This window comes from Megalops cyprinoides, chromosome 15 (assembly GCF_013368585.1).
Source record: "Megalops cyprinoides isolate fMegCyp1 chromosome 15, fMegCyp1.pri, whole genome shotgun sequence".
Taxonomy (NCBI): domain Eukaryota; kingdom Metazoa; phylum Chordata; class Actinopteri; order Elopiformes; family Megalopidae; genus Megalops; species Megalops cyprinoides.
The window spans coordinates 3,844,413-3,860,578 of NC_050597.1; the positions used below are offsets into that span (position 1 = coordinate 3,844,413).

At 44.3% G+C, this 16,166-nt stretch overlaps 1 protein-coding gene across 1 annotated transcript in view; it reads left to right on the plus strand.

Moving 5' to 3' along the window:
* The window catches only part of fbxw4 (F-box and WD repeat domain containing 4), a 39,087-nt gene extending 31,262 nt beyond the window's left edge, over nt 1–7,825 (plus strand). The window contains exons 7-9 of the mRNA XM_036547425.1: nt 3,311–3,451; nt 6,925–7,066; nt 7,161–7,825. Of these exons, the coding sequence (XP_036403318.1) occupies nt 3,311–3,451; nt 6,925–7,066; nt 7,161–7,295 (418 nt within the window). The 3' untranslated portion in view covers nt 7,296–7,825. The remainder of the gene's footprint in view (nt 1–3,310; nt 3,452–6,924; nt 7,067–7,160) is intronic.
* The last annotated feature ends 8,341 nt before the right edge of the window (nt 7,826–16,166 follow it).

The following is a 16,166-nucleotide window of genomic DNA, read 5'->3' on the forward strand; positions in this document are numbered from 1 at the left end:
CCATTTGCCGTAGTATTTATGTGTTTAGTACACACTCAAATCCAGGGTTTGATAGCATACTTTTTTACATGCTGTGCATTTATAGGGGCGGTTGTTTTAATGAAGAAATTCAGGTACAGCCGTTTCTCAAGGTTACTAGTGTAACTTACTCAAGGCTAACTGTGGTGCCCAACTTCATTCACATCTTAAATAATTAATGCATTAGTGCGCCAGTGCAGGGTGACAGAATGCTAATCAGGTGGAACACAATGGTCTGGGACTGTGTAGGTAGAACCTTTGCTCCTCTATAATGAATCCCTTTAGAGGATTTTAGCATTATGAGGGTGCATTTTTGATTTTTTTTTTTGCTGTTTGGGATTGGACCCTGCAAGCCTCTGGTTTCTATCTCTAACAGCCATCTCTGGCGTTTCCATCACTTGCCTGCCGCCTGCCTCGTCTCCCACATGTACATTAGGCCTCCCCACACGCAAGGCTGCGGCGCGGGAGTGCAGGACGCAGAGGCGGAGGCCGTTTGCCGCTGAGCCGACGGCGGAGCTCCGCTCCCTGCCTCGCGCGCTCGGGCCTCTGGCAGCAGAGCGAAAGCGTCAGGGAGGATCTGGCTCCCCGCACCGAGGACGCGGACGCTGCCTATTGTTGCGGTAAACGTGAGCAAGAGATTACAGCTGTACGAAAGTCGGTGAGCAAGAGATTACAGCTGTACGAAAGTCAAGCTGCCAAACTGAAGGTGTCTGTCGCGCACCTCGGTGCCAGAGACGGCCCCCTGGCGCCTTTGCTGGAAAGCATAGATGGTGATGGAGAACGGGATTTGAGTAAACCAACAGATGGTCTTAGAAATATTATTGCTGGTCACTGGAGATTTTATGAAGCAGATTCAGCAATGACACGAATGTTACTGCTCCTATTTATTTCTGTATTTGATCACTCCGTAGTTCTGTGAGTCTTGGTGTTGATCGTTTCTATCCAGTAGCAAATTTGCAGATTTAGCATTCATTTTTTTTCCCCCACAATCCTCAGCTCACAAATTAGCCTAGGTCCCCACAGCCCTTCGGAAACATGTCAGTCATGTTTCTCTGTCCCTACATTTTGTTTCTAGAGTCCAGTATGTTCCACAGTGCTGCTGCTGCTGCTGCTGCTACTGCTGTTGCTGGTGGTGCAGAGAGCCGTTTTCCTTTGTCTCGGTGAGGGTCGCTGTGGGGCTCCACCCCTGCCATTGACGAGCCCTGAGTGAAGCGTTTTCCATATGAGTCTTACATACAATACAAATAACTACAGTTCCAGACTGCACCAGGTCCCTCCACTCCACTCAGTTTTCACTCTGTTAGTAAAGTTAAGAAGTGAAATATGTGAATTTGCTCTTCCCAAAATAGCAGTGATGAAAATATGAGGAGTTCCCCGCGCATTGTCTAAGACAACGTCAGCCTGTAATTTTAAGTGACAGGGTGAGAGAATTTAGGTTCCACACAATGCTCACTGCACTGCCTCCGCTGGGAATTTACAGTAAATATACTAGTTGAAAAAGAGACCTTTGGGAGTCTCTGTTTATCCGCTTTTAATGCTGTTGGTCTTGTATGTTTTTATTCTTTTTCAAATGCAGCATATTTTTCACGCTACCCCAAAAGAATCCAAACAATTTCTTGGTAAGATCACACATGGAGACCAGAAGAAAAGGCCAGCCACCATTTTAGATGCAGCAATTTGAGAGATTATAATGTGTATCTTCAATCCTGTAATCTTTGCAGGTCCTTGGAAAAAAAAAACACACATAGAACACATGAAACCAGTGACCTAACAATTTAAGAATCCCAAATTCTGGCCTGGCTGCGCTCAGCAGCCCTGATGTTGGCTCTGATGTCAGTGCTCAGATGTGTACTTTTGTCAGCGTTGGTTTTCTCACCTTTTTCTGATGAAATTTTAAGGCAAACTGAGCCTATGGGATTGTAATAGCAGTTCGCCGCTTATGGGACAAACTGATCACAAATTCAGAAAGAATATTTTATACTTGTGTGCACGCGTGTGTGCATGTGTGTGCATGTGCGTGTGTGTGTGTGTGTGTATGCAGTATATATAATATACTGTCATATATGTTGTGTATAATGCATATTATATTATACATGTATGTGACATATTTATTGTATGTGTGTTTATTTTATGCTTATATATATTTATACACACATTCCTTACAGATTGAAGCACTTGCTCACCAAAAAAAAATCCAGTCCGTTTTACCAGCGAACATTGTGGACCTCTGTACCTCCAGTGCGGAGAAAATGAGCCATTCCACTTCCACTGACCCTCGAGGCCCAAAAATGTCCCCCTAATAAACTCAGCAGTAGCCCGCAGTCTGCCCGAGAGACCCCATTGCTGAGAAAGCCTGCGTCCAATAAGATAACCCCCGGAGCGAAGGTCGCGGATTACCAGTCTGCCCTCCGTGTAGCCGCGCACGGGAGCGGCAGGCGTGGGGGGCGGTTTCCATGGGCAGCTGCTGCCTCTAAATGGTTGCTAGGGACCAGGTATCAAAGGTCCGCAAGTCACACAGTCACGGCCATGGAGGGAATTAAACGGCCACAAAGAAATTGTTATTCTACATAATCTGCTCTTTGGAGTGCGGTGTGGGGAACCGTGCGGAGTCCAGCGGGGCCGGGCCGGCCTGTGATCACGGGAGCGTGGTGCTGACAGAGAGCGCTCCAGCCCTCAGCCCTTTCTCATCTGAGAGCGTGCTGGTGGCTCTTTATTTTCCCCAGGCCTTAATCTGCTTTCCTAGCAAAACTGGGCCGAAAAGGTGTTTACTTTTTTTTTTTTTTTTTTTTTTTAACACCTCCCGCAACTAGATTTGTCCTTTGTGTGGTCTGTATTTGTCGAGAGAGGAATATAGTGGGTACAGAAGAGGCTTTTGAGGTAATGAGGGATTAACTGGGCAAATTAAGGCATTTGGCGTGGAATAAGGCCCCCAAATTGGACACTAATGTGTTAACTGAGATGTAAAGGTTTGAGACAAGTGACACTGAAGATCAGGTCAAAGTATGTCTTTTCATTACTATTAAAGATATGAGCCTACAGGCTACATTTGTTGACATTGGGCAATTACTCCCTTTTATTAGTCCAGTGCTACCTTGTGATGCAGTGTTTGATTCCTATTTTAAAAATATTTTTCATTAAGGATGTTGTTAATATTAATATCAATGACATTAATGTTTATTCAACTAAAAAAAGCGCAGATTTTGGGGGGTATGGAAATTATTATGCTTTTTTATGTTTTCTGGGGAGCTTTTGAACCAGGCCTCGCTGTCTTGGCTGGTTGTGTTTCCGCCAGGTGTCAGCTGGTGTCCTGTCTCGGCACTCAGTTCCGACGGGGCGCAGGTGTCCTCGACATCGTCTTCGAGAATCCCTTCCAGCTGCTCACCTGCGGCTACGACACCTACATCAGATACTGGGACCTCAGAGTCAGCTCAAGGTAGGGAGCCCTCAGTATGGGATTGTGCTTATTTGATTTACTGGCTGGAACGCCTCTGTATGCACTGATCTGGGTACAGGGCATTAACAGCACTATGGTTCATTCTGTGTAAGATTTGCATGGGCGCATTAAAAAGTGGATTGCACCCCGACGATGGGTATGTTTTTAGGGGAATAGTGCTGTGGAATAGAGTACACAATCTGAGCAGATATTGAAGATTAGTGTCCGCAGTTAATCTAATAGGGTCCCCCCGTGTGTAAAGCCCCATTTAGACAAAAAAGGAATGTTTGAAGTCTCCTTCGTCTCAGTGGGCAGGGCCGCGGATAAAAGACCCCTGCTTGAGACAGATTGGACGGCAGGGTTCTCACTCCGACCCATATCGGTCGGTGCCCATATTGATGTGGGCCCGAGCGTCTCCGTGGAAACGGGGCGGGTTCTGGGGATGAGTGAGCCCGTTGTGAGGCTGACTGGGTCGCTCTGTGGGTTTGCTTGTGTGTGTGTGGGGTTGGTTGGGGGGGTTGGGGGTGGTAGGGACTCACACTGTGCACACACACAATCGCATAAGTTCAGTCAAGTAACACAAATGAGATGTGATTGGAAGAGGGCCCTGGGGATATCGAGGGGGTAAATGTCCCCTCTTTAGATATCAATAATTCACAGTGAAACCAGGCAGGGGGCAATATGTGGTCAGCTCTCATTTTGAGTGTTTTGTCCTCTGCACGTTGGTTCTCCTGTGAAAAGAGGGGTCTTATAGATTACATAAGGTTCAAGGACGAACGATAGGACCCAGTGAAAACGGCTCTGACAGGGAGTCTGAGGACCTGCAGCGTTGTATCAGTTACAGATCTGCTCGCGTCTGGTCTCTTGCCTGGTAGCTACGCCTCAGTTTTCACTCGGTGATCCCACGCCTTGCTTTTCCCCGACCGTTTCAGGTCGTGGGCCGTGCCTGTAAGCTCCCCACGTGCCTCTTCCCCTTGTTTACTTGACTGCGAGTGTTTGACCTCTGCAGTGTGGCTGAAGCTTGGCAGGCCCTTGGAGGTGGTGGTTAGGAGCTGAGAGGGACAGTCTGCACTCCCTCTCCTTCTGCGTCAAACTTCCTTATGCTTTGCAGTTGTTCGCCTCAGAATGAGGGCCGCTTGGTCCCCCGGTGTCTCTGGACTCTCTCTCTTCAAGGTCCCCCTTCCGTCCAGTACCACTCCTGCTGACCCAGAACAATCTCAGTATATGTGCATGTGTCAGCTGTTGTGACTTTTAAAACCGTATTTTAATTACTATACATTGTATCTTAGTCGTAGCACATGCCACATCAAACAGTTTTGAATACCATTTTTGAATCAGTTTAATGTATGAGCCCAACGTCTGCATTGCATACTGAATATTATGGATTTCCTGTCCGTGACAAGGAGGCAGTTGAACTGTGTTTTACACTGCCATGTTTCCAGTTCAGCTGCCGTGCGTCTATAATCAGGTCTGTGTGCGAGCTTTGCTGCACAAACATTTAACACTCCTGGGAGACTGTTGTCTGCTGTATTACACATATGATTTGCTGTTATTGACTATGCCTTGTAGGTCTGTAAGGCCTTCTGTGTGACAGCACAGAGCAGTGTTCAGAGCTGAATGCAGACACACAGGACTCCTCTGCACAGGGGTAAATGAGTATATTACGTATGGTTGCAGTTTAAATGTTGGGGACTTTCTGCACGGTACCATCTGCCGTATCATGGCTCTGGATAATGAGCTCACATTCAAAGGAAACCTGAAAGCACTGGGTTCCCCTTTTCCCTGACAGGGGTTTAAGCCTGACTTGGGGGAGAAGGGGGGTGGGGGTAGGATTGGGGGATGGGGGTGGGGGGGGGGGGGGGGGCAGTGTGACAAGAGACGGTAACAAAGAGCGCACCTGACGCGGGGTTTGGAAGGGCCGAGCCGCGGCGGTGCGGGGCGGGGCGAGGGCGAGCGAGCTCCGCTGGTCGCCCCGTCCCCCAGAGAGAGGCAGGCCAGACGTCTCCCGCGTCCCCCTGCTGCCCCGGTGTCTGCCGAGCGCCTCGGCGGCGGTCCCAGCGCATTAGTTATTAATAAAGCCTTTAATGGAGAATTGATCTCTATTGGCTCACCGCTCCCAGACGCTTCCCTTAACCTTTCCTCCCCTGCCGGCACTAAAAACAGGAGAGCCCCTTTCCGTAAACAAGAGATGAGGTTACACCGCGCTGGCTGGCAATTTAAGAACCCTGTTTGGAGTGTTGCTTTTAAAGCTCTGGCCTGCAGGGAGAGGGAGAGAGAGGTGTGGGGGGTGTGCAGTTTTTACTTCATTGTCAAAGCCTTGTTGCCTATGTTTATTATTTTTTTCTTCGTTGAAAATAATGACACTGTATACGTCTTGTGAGATAATATATCCAGTATTACAACAATGCAGGAAGTCAGGCTGTAAACATGACATGTTTGATAACTGCACAATTTAGAACTTTGCAGGCAGTTAAAATGTCATGGAATTGTACTATATTGAATTTTGTTCTTTATGTTGAAATAATGATTGGCTTGGCATTTACCTATTCATTTAGACGCCATTTTTTTGAACTGAACTTTTACACATTGTTCTCTATCAGTTAAAGCTGCTTTCGGTGACAGACGCAGAGAGTGGTGTTAAACATGACTAGAACAGGTTTTTCCAAAAAGAAAAGCATCTCACTCACGCAACAGCTGTACCACCCCACTGTACATCTCTCTGCTGTCAGGTGAAGCTGGGTGTGAGCAGGCCTGTGCTCAGTGCTTGGATGAAAATACAATGCACTCTGCTGCTGGAAGTCATGGTGTCTTTCCATTAAGACTGAAGTCCTTGTCCTGGACACAGTGGAAAACCAATACACTAGCTAATTGATGGGGACACTGTGGCGTAGGAGATGCTGCCCTTTCAGTGAGGCATTCAGTCAAGGACTTGACTCTCTGAGATCATTTAAGATCCCAGGGTAATTCTTGTAAGTAATACGTGGTTCCTCAAGTGTCCTGGCCAAATTTAGAGTCAGGCTCTTTCAGTTCTGCAATCTAATAATCCCCTGGTTTAAATTAATCTCCCCACCTCTCTTTGCCAAATGTAGGGATTCTGGGGTCTAATGAATACTGTGCATCACCCTGTTGGATATTATTACTCACCACCAGCACCACAGACAAACAGACAGACAGACACACACACACACACACACTCACTCACTCACACTCTCACTCTCGCTCACTCACTCACTCACTCACTCACTCACTCACTCACTCACACACACACAATGTAAAGCACTTTGATATCCTTGAAAGGGATGAAAAGGAATTAAATTAGATGAATGCAGTCTAGTTTGAAGACTTAACTGTTTAATTAGAACATGAATTTCAAGCCCTTGATGAGATATTTACCTGCACTTACTTGGGTTTCCTCACTGAAGCCGACTCATCAGTCGAAAGGTTCCTGACCAATTCCCTTTCCTCCCTAACAGGAAGTGTGTCATGGAGTGGGAGGAGCCTCATGACAGCGCCCTCTATTGTATCCAGAGCGACGAGAACCACATGATCGCCAGTGGTTCCTCCTACTACGGCGTCGTGCGCCTGTGGGACAAGCGGCAGACCTACTGTTTACAAGTGAGAGAGGTGTTCCTTTTCTCAGCCATTCCATTATTCAGCAATTTTCCATCACTTCTTACCTGTCTGTTTCCCACCTTTTGTCCGTTTGCAGACCTTCCACCTGCCGTCAGCCACAAGCAGCCCGGTGTACTGCCTTCGCTTCAACACCTCGCACCTGTATGCGGCCCTGGCCACCGCACTGTACGCGTTAGACTTCAAAGGACCAGCGCCAAGGGGACGGAGATGACAGCGTCAACAGCAGAGGACTCTGTATCAAACATCAGTCCCTGCAGAGGGTTTACTTATACCCCACAACATCTCTGGTGCCACCTTAGGAGGTCGGGCCCTCTTTCACTCTTGTAAAAGTTTACATTTTTGAAGTTTTCAGTGTTGTGCAGTAATTTCATACACCTTTATCATTTTCACTCGATAATGCTTTTTTTTTTTGGGATTTCGCCTCCAAGAGCAGATGGAAACGATACAAGAAATGACCCTCGTGTGCAAGGAATTATGGGATACATTTCTGGTCCACCTCTCTCGCAATCCTAAAAGTTTTAACAGGGCAGCATTTGCATGCCATTAGAGGACCACCACTGGAGGGAAACTTCAGCTCACCAAAGATGCAGCCGTTGTATCTCACTGTCCTGTACCGTAAAGATCGCTCCCTCACTGCCCACAATCAGTCAGTCAGTCTACCGTTCTAAAAGGGGAATGAACTGAATGTATTGCATTAAAGGGCACCTAGTATTGTACACTGAAACATGACGTAGTTAAACCTGCAACCTTGACTTCCTATCACGCATATCCAGCTAGACCTTGACATTAGTTTTATTTAAAAATGAACCTCAGGGAAAGTGTTTGAGTTGGACACAAGTCGGCAGCCCTGATAACATGTAGTAAAAATATGATCAACCAGACTCTTTCCCTGTGTTTTTCTTTCTCATGGTTTCTCATGGTTCTTTCTCAAACCTAGGTGCCTTTTAAAGTGAATTTTAAATCTAAAGAGAATTTGCCCTCGTTTCAGGACTCGGATACAGACTGATGTGCAGGAGAACAGACGTGTTCATGTGCTGTTGCTGCTCTCTGCTGTAAATTAAATCTTTTATTTTCTTCAAAGAAACCAGATGTTTCATTGATGGGGTTCCGGGGTGTTTTTTGAGCCTGATGTGTGACATGTAAAGGGACTTATTTTTGCATTTGTGTTTTTCAACTGATTCCAATATTTGTGATTCAAGAACATATAATACAGACCTGAGGATTTATGGTTCAAGTTCCCGTAGTTTGCTTTGGAAAAACATTTTATGTCAGTTATTAAATGGTAAGATGTGGTCTGCCTTGCATCTGACGCAAGTGTAAATCATGAGCTGGGCACTGCACATCCCTACAGTGTTCCAGCCCAAAAAAAAAAAAAACCACTTGACCTTTGAAGGTCCTATATGGGTAGCAGTAAAGTTCGAACCCTGAGGCAGGCAGGTCACGCTTCTTTAAGGAGCACGGGTGGCCCCGGGCCTACCAGGGAGAGCGGGCGGAATGCCGACGCATTTCACCACGCCCCTTTTACGGCACGGGGACTTCGCCGGGGTTACCCGTCATTGTTGCTACGCCGACGTGCTGAAACACGCCTTGACGTTGTTAATCCCGGGTCTGTGGAAACAAATTTCTTACTCCACAGATGTTAAAGCCCCTGGATTTCTGTGCTGTTGGAGATTACACAGGACGGTGTTGCCGGGTTGCACTTCAATCACTTCAGCAACCAAGAGGATATACTGCAGGGATCAAGCTATGCGAGGAAACAACCACAGTTTGAAATAATAAAAAAAAAAAACTCAGTGATGATTTTGCCTGCTTTTGCCTGTCGCAAGTCAGAGAAAAAGAAACTAGAAAAGTCACAGAGTATTAATAATGGCATATTATCACCAGGAAATGTGAAATGATTCTGTGTAGAGCATGTGTGCTCATTATTAAAAATGTCAACTATGAAAACTATGGACGGTATTGTAAACACTGTACTGTACCTGCTTTAAAGGATACAGTAGAGGGTTAATATCAGATGTGTCTTCACATCCACAGCCGTTGGGTCTTTTTCACAGTGTTCTGTACATTCCAATTACTAGTCACTTAAAGCTTCCCAAGCTTTCTCTGTAGACCATGCCTGTGGGCCTCTGCCTTTGGGCTGCTTACACATAACCCATGGAGAAACTGAAAACAAAGCCCTCACTGGTGTGTGCTACATACAGATGCAAATATTTATTCAGTCACACTTTAATGTTGCATTCTCATTTTGTGTGAAATTAAGACTTACATTGGAGTTTGAGAAAATGATTGAACTTCATCATCATCATCATCATAAGGACTCTGTAAAAGAAGAGATATAATTATTTTGAAACTGAAAAACACCTCATACATCTTTCTCATGTAAATGTGCATGAGACAGTCCAAGCGTCAGGCTTTTTAACCAATCCCTCGAACCCCTATTCTGAGTGGAGCTAGAAGGAGTCCTGAAAGGAAGCGGTAAGGCCCACAGAGGCTCGTCCTCACCTCCCACAGCGGTGTCCTGTTCCCTGTAAGATGCTGTTAGCCGTGATCCTTCCAGTCTCCCCAGCTCCAGCGGCCCCCTGCTCCGTCCCCACTGACCTTTGCGGTAAACGTCGAGATGAGGTGAGGTCAGCGGAACCAAACCCCATTGTGCGAAACTTTTCAGGACTTTGAAATCTATATCCAGCGGAATGTCAGACGAAGCACTCCACCTGCAGAGGAGGGTTAAACGACTCACTGTCACCCAAAGAATAACATAACTATCATACGGACTTAGCCTGGAATGCCGCTCCTGGGATTTTTCTTTGTTGGGTTGGACTTAGGCGAGAATGCCCGTGACACTACAAAGTGCTGTTCAAAGCATCTCTCTCGCTCACACACGGCGGTCCCCTCCTTAATTCACTACAAGCGTTCTGTGATGCAGACGTGCAAAGACACTTACTAGTGCAATACAGGGAAACGCTCTTCCTCGTTGAGGAGTGGTAATTACGGACAGAAAGGGGAGGTGGGAAGCCAAACAGCCCATCCGCGGGGTGACCTGACGCAAGGTCACTGGCAAACACCCCGTTGGGAATATAGGGCGAGCCGCCAGCCCCCGCGTCCTCCGAGGAGGAAGTGGGCTGAAACCAAGCCCCAGACGGGGAAGGGGGACAACCTTGGGGGCGAAGCACGGACCCTGGAGGCAGGCCAGTCTTCAGGAAGGGGATTTGAGGGGGGGGATTACTCGGGGCACACCTGAGAGACCGACAGGCACAAGAAAAACACTTTCTCCCACAATATTGTCGTTCGTTTCGCCCTTTTTCTCCTGGGCGATCTGGGTGAGCGACGTGGTGCCTGCCTGTGCGTGCAGCCTGGATTCTGTGATGTAAGGAGAAATGAAAGGACAGCCCTGGGACACACTACATTTCTCAAGCTGTCTGTGCACCTGTATAAACCACACCAAGTCATACAGATGATGTAAGCTGATGGGGGGCCTAAATGAATGACTCAAACATCCTCTTCTACTGGCAAAACACCACATGTCAGACTACAGGAAACACTAGAAAGGGTGGGTCAATGTGGCAGTGATACAGCTTAACCTGAACGGGGTAGACCTGAACATCATTGCTTATAATATCAGGCTGTTTTTTTTTTTTTTTTTTGGAAGGAAGCCGGAAACATACTCCAGTGTCTTGGAAAGACAGAATTAGTTACAGATACCACACAGACAGTACTGATCTGTTGGTTGGGCTGTTGGTTTATTGTTTTTGAACTTAAATTACAGTGCTATTCCCAAAGCAGATGGCAGGTGAAACTGAGAAACCAAGCTATTATTTTGAGAACCTGAATTAACAGGTAGAACAGCATAGAAAATAAAAAGTCGTAATATTTTCATCAGAAATAATGCAGTACAACCAGGGGCAGCTGAGGTTCAGATCATATTTTGCGTGGGCAGTTCACTTGGACTTGTATGGAATCAAATGCATTCTTTTCAACACAAGTGACCCCTGTTTCCTACAGCACCATGTCTCGTCTGAGCTGCATTAGGTTGTGGTGAAGTGTCGTGTATCATGGTGCTAATTACACAAGCTGGAATGTTCCCTTTTTAGATGCATTTTCTTTGCAATCAGGGATCTCCGTTGGCCACATGTTACTCCTTTGTCAATAGTGCCATCTATAGGAAAACATAAGAACTGCAGTATTGTCATTGTGCCAGTGAGTATGAGTCGTTAACGCTGAGACATCACCTCAGTGGTTAAGAGGTTTGAATGGTTGTTTTTATATGTCTATAAACCACTAAAACTCTTCGGAATTCGCTACTACCATTGTGGTGGTGTCTTTAACTCTATTATTAAAACATGAACATTGTGTGAAAATCAGTTAGTTACTTTCTATTATTGGTGCCATTATATAACTTGGACAGTTAGGCAAACATTGCTCATCCAGTATATGTGTGTTAGCTGAGAAACAATGCTGAAACTATGAGCTAAATGTTTGTAGTATTTCTCAACAGGGATGTTTGAACTGCCTTTTTCTGGACATTACTGTGATGTGGTACTGTTCCAGTGATTGTACACCTCTGGTGTAGAGCTGTTTACAGATTCAACTAAAATCTTTGGCTATTTAGATAAGAAATTAAGAATTACATATACCATTTATCAGGGTGACATCACAGAGCTGACTTGGGACTGACCATCACATGTCAGTTTCACACAGTACTCCCATACACCGCTTCAGCTTTTCAAATAACTCACACTCACAAACATAACAACAGTGTACACATGGACAGATTAAAGTAACATTTCTCATCTAGATGCAAGCCTCTGAGGCTAACACCACCCAGATTTCTGTCTGTGTGATTGAAAAGAATTGCATGAAGGAGACACATTGCACAGTGAATGAGGTTCTCATTGCTAGATAATCTTTTTTTTAATTATTTCTAACTGTATTGTTAATGTGATTAAGCTCTTAACCTCTGAATGCTAAATGTACCTTGTTGTTTCTTAGCTCTTCAGCTTGTGGTTGTTCTTGTTTTTGGCACAAGGGGGCAATGATTCACCAGTCTAATAACATCTTGTTTTTTTTTTCTGCTACTCTGCGCTATCACTAGTGACACTTTGGAGTAACTGTAAATTAGACTGTAAACTTAGTAACTGCACAGTTTACTGTGTGCTTTTATCAATACTGTGACAATACTCAGCAATAAAATCAGCAAACACAACAACAATCACACCTCTGACCATTGTACTGCTGGAATGGTTTCCCGGACATGCGGCCAAACTGGAAGAATTTGTTTTTCCGATGGACTCGCAGACAGTGATTTTACTGACTTTCTCCTATCTCAGTTTGTTTGCTGTCCAGAAATCAATCTCAGTGCCAACGTGGCCGCCTGCTTGATTACAGAAAACAAGTTTCTGTGCCAAATTATATTGAATACTCCAAACATTAAGTCCTCTTTTAAAAAGACACACTTTTCCTCAACATAAATGACCAAACTACCACTACAAAGGCAATGCTGTCAACCAAGTCTGATATTCTTTACATAGGAAGACTGGCTTCTATTACAGTCAAGGTTACATTTATATTGACACCATGGAAATATCTAAAATCTATTTCTCCACAAATTACCCCTGTCTCTTCAATCCATATTGATCACAGAGATTTGCAGTTTCTGTCTCCAGTATCTTTGTCTTTGTTACAAATCGGCTGTACTGTAAGTCCCTGCATAAATGAAGTGAACATGCAATAACTTCACATAAAAGCCCTCTACAGACTTAAGGGAATGTCCTGCTTGCTTCTGCCTTTCTCTATAGAAATGCCTTGCTAACACTGTCCTTTCAACACTTGTTGATAAAATGGAAGACACAAATAAGAAGCTGGATTTTTTTCCCCAGATAAACTGCAAATTAGACTTCAACAATTCAAATTATTTATTCATTATTCATTGGATGTTACATAACACAAGCATTGTATAAGGTGTTGTTATAAGGTTACTATTTCTAGTGGATGTATATGATTTTGTGAGCAAAGTAATACATGAAAATACAGAAATTGTTTACAGAACATACATGTAATACAGAAATACATGCTGTTCAAACATCACAATAATGTTATACTTTGAAATACACAACAACAAAGTAAACATACTAATGTAAAAATTAAGTATTTACCACTGTCCCCCAGAACATAAAAGTCTGAGGTAAACAAACTCCCAACTTTTCAATGTTCCTGGGTATAAGAGTCTTAGGTATCATCCATTTTGTGTTAATCTGTCTGCAACAAAAAAATGCTTAATATTACATCACACGTGATTGCTTGGTAGCTATGACTTCTTTTGCAGTCTGAGCAAAGTTAAAGGCCATGAGAACAGAGAGAAATCCAAATGAAATCCAAATCTGTCTAGTCTGAAAATATCTGATTACATATGCATGCAGCATTCAGTGACTGTAATTCATCTGGCTCTGTGTATGCGCTTACAGCAGAAACATTTGAGTTGTCTCCACATGTGATGCTTTTCCAGCACTTTAATAATAATAATAATAATATTTTAAAGGCCTTTTCATGATCTCAAAGACACTAAAGGTCTTATAGTTTGAATAAGAATGAGGCAAATGAAAAGAGTGGAGGGGATGCAGACCTCCCTGGGCCACCCCACCTCCCTGCAATAACCACAGAAGCAGTTCAGGCATGTTAGCCTGTTAGCCTCTGCAGGTCCTGGAGTGGAAGAATAGCCGCCTTTCATAGAAGACTCCAGCAACTCACTGTGGCCTCCCACTAGCCTTTAATGAAAGTACACCCCTCCCCGAGAGAAAAAAAATTCATGGAAACTCTGCCCACTTTGCAAATCAGTCAGTAGATACCTGATTGTCACTCCAAGAGCTGGGGACTAATCCTATTGTTTTCTCGACAGGATTACTTGTTACAGGTCTCTACCTCCCTTTGGGTCTGGAAGGGAGAAAGGCCAGATTAAGGGGATTAGTTTGTACCCTCCTAACTTGTCACTCTGGGATGTAAGAAGCCATTGACTTCTCTGCCTCCAATGAGAGAAATAACAGAAATGAAAGGCAGGGGGAAAGAAACAGGCCCTGGAAGAACAATGTGATTTGTTTGCTTTTGTTCCTTTTAACTCGGGCTGAAATGTTCAAAGGGCCTCACCTAAGGGAGAGAGGGAGGGAGAGAGAGAGAAAGAGACCGGCATGGAAAGAGGGAGAGTGACTGTTTTAAATCAAATTTGTCTCGGCTTAAAGACAGCTGAAAACAAATAAGGGCGAAGGGCAAAAAACACTTTACCTTTCAAGGACCACAACAAAATACCTGTGTCACACAAATCAATATAAAAGATAATTTTTAAAATGTAATAATGCCGAAATAAATTAAAATCTTTTCACAAACAACTGCATGCCTTATTAGCGTTCTCAGGGACCTGGGGTCATCGGTATTCGTTGTAGATGTGTTCCAGGAAATATAACTGTGAAGGGGCACTGTAATTCTGGGGCAGTTGTCTTTCCAACAACTATCCAGAATTGTTATACCTTAAGGAAGAGTGGAGTAAAGGTCGATTAGGGTCTGATTATTCATTTTCAGTACTATTTACCACATACCATTTGTATGTCTGCACACAAAACACCGTTTTACCCCAATACCAAAACAACGAGAGAACTGCCTGGAGCTGGCGGACCGCACAGCACAGCCGTGCTTGGTTTCCACGACCCCGCCCTGTGCCTTTCTGGCCAAAAGAATGAGGGTGGCTGCATGTGCATTTCACTTTTGAAGGAAAAAATGGCCCTTTGATTTTCTAAGTAAAACCTCTGGCACGCAGCTAGGCCAAATATTCTGTCAATTAATCACGTGTAATCAGTTACAACCAAGTTTTCAAATATTAACAATCCGCAGTCGTTACAATTGATCAAAACTCTGTGCAGGTGGTTGGACTGACTATAAGGGAATAATCCAAGACATGAAAATATTTTTAAAAGCATGCATTTGACCTTCGTTTATGCACTTTATATAGCACATGCACTAAATTAACTTAAAGCAATTGCATTTGAATAGTTGTCGTTTTTGGGGGGGAAAACGTGCAGCATTCTGTCCATTTAAAAGTACTCGCAAAAATTGTTCTCCAGGGATCGGGAACGGCACTATATCTATCATTTCACCTATTGATGCAATCAATGCAAAAAGTATATTCTCGTGTGTGTTCAGGGATGATTTGATACTGATGCTCCCCCATCCCACTTTCTGAAACTCACTGCTTCTTTCTCCAGTTTGCTCGGACACTTCAGGTCAATACATATGTAACATATCGCAATATTCCTCCAATAATTTCATGTGGTACGTATTAGATCGTTAAATGGAAGCTTTTAAGAGTCCTCTATCAACCAAACCAGTAGTGCTGCCTTTCCCAATTCCCCATCTTACAAAACTCAATGAAAGACAATGTATATGTATTGGCCTGCCATTAACTAAACTGGCCAAATCTGAGTTCACTGAACAGTGAGTAAGTGTGCGCTATAGTATCAATACTATTATAAATGATGTCAAAACCGATGCCTCCTCCAAGCACAAACGAGAAAAAAAAACATTATCACGCCACCTGTTGCAAAAAGACATCACTTCTAACGAAAAGGTCCTGTTTAATATTCAAATGACCATCTTAATGTCTAAATGTGGATGGCAGGTATGTGCCATCAACCATGCTATGCGTAGTTATGTTCTACCGCTTCATCTTCTCCAACATAACTTTCCTGTCGCAATGCATCGTTGCAAAACCTCCAGTACTATTAATAACACGTCTCACTGTTGATTCCTCATTTATTCTCCAAACGGCAACATATGGTCATCACAGCCATTTAAAAGTATTATCACAGACGCGTCGCCCATTGTCTTCCGACAATCTGCCCAATCCCCACACTACCCTGTCCGGTAGTTCGTAAAGAAGTACTTGGGCTTCATTATGTCGCTCGAAGGTAAATAGTTACCGCTGCTATAGTCATTGCGCCTCCACTACGCATTGCCGATAGTAAATCTTGTTTTTATTTTATGTCAGCGACTCCTAAAAGTGACAGTCAATAAGATGAAACCACTGCGAGCTTCGTAGTAGCGT